At 52.7% G+C, this 3,104-nt stretch overlaps 1 protein-coding gene across 1 annotated transcript; it reads left to right on the top strand.

The window, feature by feature from the left end:
- Positions 1-1,387: 1,387 nt before the first annotated feature.
- LOC106810185 lies at positions 1,388-2,692 on the top strand. Its single transcript, XM_014813466.1, has 2 exons — positions 1,388-2,161; positions 2,333-2,692. The coding sequence occupies exons 1-2, from the start codon at positions 1,388-1,390 to the stop codon at positions 2,690-2,692; spliced, it is 1,134 nt and encodes a 377-aa protein (XP_014668952.1).
- The last annotated feature ends 412 nt before the right edge of the window (positions 2,693-3,104 follow it).

Below are 3,104 nucleotides of genomic sequence, written 5' to 3'. Positions count from 1 at the left end.
TTGAACCGCGACCCAAACAGAATCCTTTACCTGTTAACATAGCGCGGGGACAGATTAGCGACAACAGCGTCAACAGCGACAACAGCGACAACAGCAACAATAGCGTCAACAGCGACAACAGCGACAATAGCGTCAACAGCGACACAGCCTGCCGTGTCCCGTAGGGCCCCGTATAGGTTATCTACAGCCTACACTCCACATCCGACGGACGCGATAGATGCTGCCGACAACAACCGCACATTTCACTGCTGTTACCATTAGATTGCCCCGCGCGTAATACGGCGCGAGGGATAAAGGTATAGCTATTAGTGCACTCTCTCTATATAAATGTCGGCTTGATGTAAAATGGGACGTGAGCGAGAGTCAGAGAAAGGAGTAGACGGCGTCATCTTTATTGACCCGCCCTACAGCGCCGCCTACTGGTCATGTGTTAGCGAACAGTGAACAGCAGTGTCGACGGTCCTCATAGGACAGTAGTTGTGTGGTTTTAATCAACGTTATTGCAGCGCCACCTACCGGTCATGTGCCCGGGAACTGTCGGCAATTATAGAAGCTCGACGGTCTTCATTGTACAGTAGTTGTGTGATTCTAATCAACGTTACTGCAGCACGCGTCACGTATCGCCGGCGACTCCCAGAACGGTAACGAAGAAGATATACGTGTCTGGTAGTTGCAGCGCGAATTGGAATCGAATTGTACATGGAACATAGAAGAAGTGAATAGTGAAGTGTGGCAGCACGTAAACGGCTACGTTTGTTGACACGGCTGTGTGAGACCGCGGTATTACCGTATAACTCAAACACGAGCAGCTACCTTCCCCACGTTGCTCGCTCGTACTCAGTGGATTCAAATCGGCAATTAAAATTATTAATTGAATTAATTAATAAAATTAAAATTAATTAAATGGATTGAAATTATTCATCAGCGCTGATACTAGGTTACTGACTGCCCAAGGCTGATTGACAATCGCGAGAGACAGTGCAATCTAGAAACAGCAAGATGATGGATGGACTAGCCGTGACATAATGATGACGATTATAACGGTAACGGTAATAGCATAGCGCTAACTAAACTGACTGCGAAAAGGCATCGCAATCTGGAGACAACAAACATAATTGAGAGATAATAATGATGCTGATAATGATCATAATAAGGTTAATGATAATGGTAAATCAATAGCGCCTAATTAAATCGACTACGAGAGACAATGCAGTCTGGAAGACACAAGAAGATAATAATAATAAATAAAAGTCATACTAACAATAACAATAACAACAACAATAATAATAGTAAGAAGAACAACAATAATAATAATATTTAAAAAGAAACCAAATAAAACAACAAAATCAGCCACGAGGGAGCGTTGCAAGCCGCCGAAAGCTACGGCATGATGAACTGTGAGAAGGACATCACGGAGCTCTACCAGGCGGTCGAGCAGCCGACCCAGTCGGCAGCACTCGCCGCCTTCAACCGACGCACGGAGAACATCGTCAACGTCTTCGTACTTCCGGTTCTCATCGTCGTCGGCGTTGTCGGCAACGCGACGAACCTCGTCGTCTGGTGCCGACCGCGCATGCGCATCGCCGGCGGGATACAGTGCTCTCTGTCGGGCGTCGCCGCTGCGAACATTGTCGTCTTGCTCACCGTCATTCCGTCGCTCGTACAGCACGCGTCGGACGAGTTCACGCTCGACCTGATGCGAGCGAAGGTCGTTTGCCACGCGCTGCACAACGCCTTCCGGCACGTCGGCATGTGGCTGGCCGTGACGATCGCCGTCGTGCGCTACGTCGCCGTGCGATACCCGCTACTCGTCAACGCCTGGATGACGGTCCGACAAGCGCGTCTCATCGTCGTCGCCATCTTCGTCGGCGTCGTCCTACTCGACAGTCCGCGTCTCTTCCAGTTCGGCGTCTGTCGCTACGAGACGTCGGTCGTGATGAATTTCAGCAGCAGCAGCGGCGGCGGTGGCGCGGCGATCGCCAACGCCAGCGCCGCCGCTGCATCGTCGGAGGACTCGTGGTCGCGGACGATCTATTTCATCGCGCAGACGAAGTTCTGGCGCGAGCGCGCACACGTAGTCTACCCGTGGATCAGCGGAGGCATGTTCTTCGTCCTTCCGATGTGTCTTGTCTTCGTCTTCAACATCTTCCTCGTGCGGCAGGTTCGCCTCTCGAACAGCTTCCGCGCTCGCATGGCGACCAGCGATGGCGGCGGCGGCAGCGGCGGCAGCGGCGGCAGCGGCGGCAGCACCAGCGCGCACGCCGAGCGAGCAGCCGAGACGCACATCACGCTGTTCCTCGTCGGCGTGCTCGTCGTCTACTTCCTGCTCGAGCTTCCCGAAGCCATCTACACGGTGCTGCTCGGACTGTCGTCGCCGCAGCTCGACGCTCAGGAGCGTCACGCTGGCGCCGTGTCCATCGTCAACTGCATCACGATGATCAACTGCAGCTTGAACTTCGGCATCTACTGCCTGCTGAGTCGCCGATACAAGCAGGTGTTTCGCGACACCTTCTGCTGCGTGCGCGCGGCGAGATTTGATCGGCTGATGGCGTACACGGCGGGAAAACGCAAACTGGTGGTCACCATGCACGGGTCGGCCGATATCCCGCTGACGTGTTTGGACAATCCGCGACCGCGGGCCGGGACGATGACGACCGTCTGTTCACGTAGTATAGATGTTGGTCACCGCTAGCGTGAGCTGAGTGAGTGTGAGTGTGAGTGTGAGGGTGTGAGTGTGAGTGTGAGTGTCGGTGTGAGTGATCATGAGTGTCAAGGGGAATTAGTGTCGGTGTGAGTGAGTGTGAGAGTGAGTGTGAGTGAATGTGAGTGTGAGTGTGAGTGAGTGACGGCATGAATGTCAGTGTCTGTCAGTGTCGGTGTAAGTTAGTGTCAGTGTAAGTCAGTGTCGGTGTAAGTCAGTGTCAGAGTAAGTCAGTGTCGGTGTAAGTCAGTGTCAGTGTAAGTCAGTGTCAGTGTAAGTCAGTGTCGGTGTAAGTCAGTGTCAGAGTAAGTCAGTGTCGGTGTAAGTCAGTGTCAGTGTAAGTCAGTGTCAGTGTAAGTCAGTGTCGGTGTAAGTCAGTGTAGGTGTATATGTCCGTCAGTGC

This window comes from Priapulus caudatus, unplaced genomic scaffold (genome assembly GCF_000485595.1).
Source record: "Priapulus caudatus unplaced genomic scaffold, Priapulus_caudatus-5.0.1 Scaffold417, whole genome shotgun sequence".
NCBI lineage: Eukaryota > Metazoa > Priapulida > Priapulimorpha > Priapulimorphida > Priapulidae > Priapulus > Priapulus caudatus.
This window is presented reverse-complemented; position numbering and strand designations above follow the sequence as displayed.

Excerpts from the sequence above, each read along its gene's own strand:
- LOC106810185 (XM_014813466.1), top strand. The coding sequence starts at position 1,388 with ATGATGAACTGTGAGAAGGACATCACGGAGCTCTACCAGGCGGTCGAG. Across the intron at positions 2,162-2,332 it reads ACATCTTCCTCGTGCGGCAG|CTTCCCGAAGCCATCTACAC; the intron begins GTTCGCCTCTCG and ends TTCCTGCTCGAG.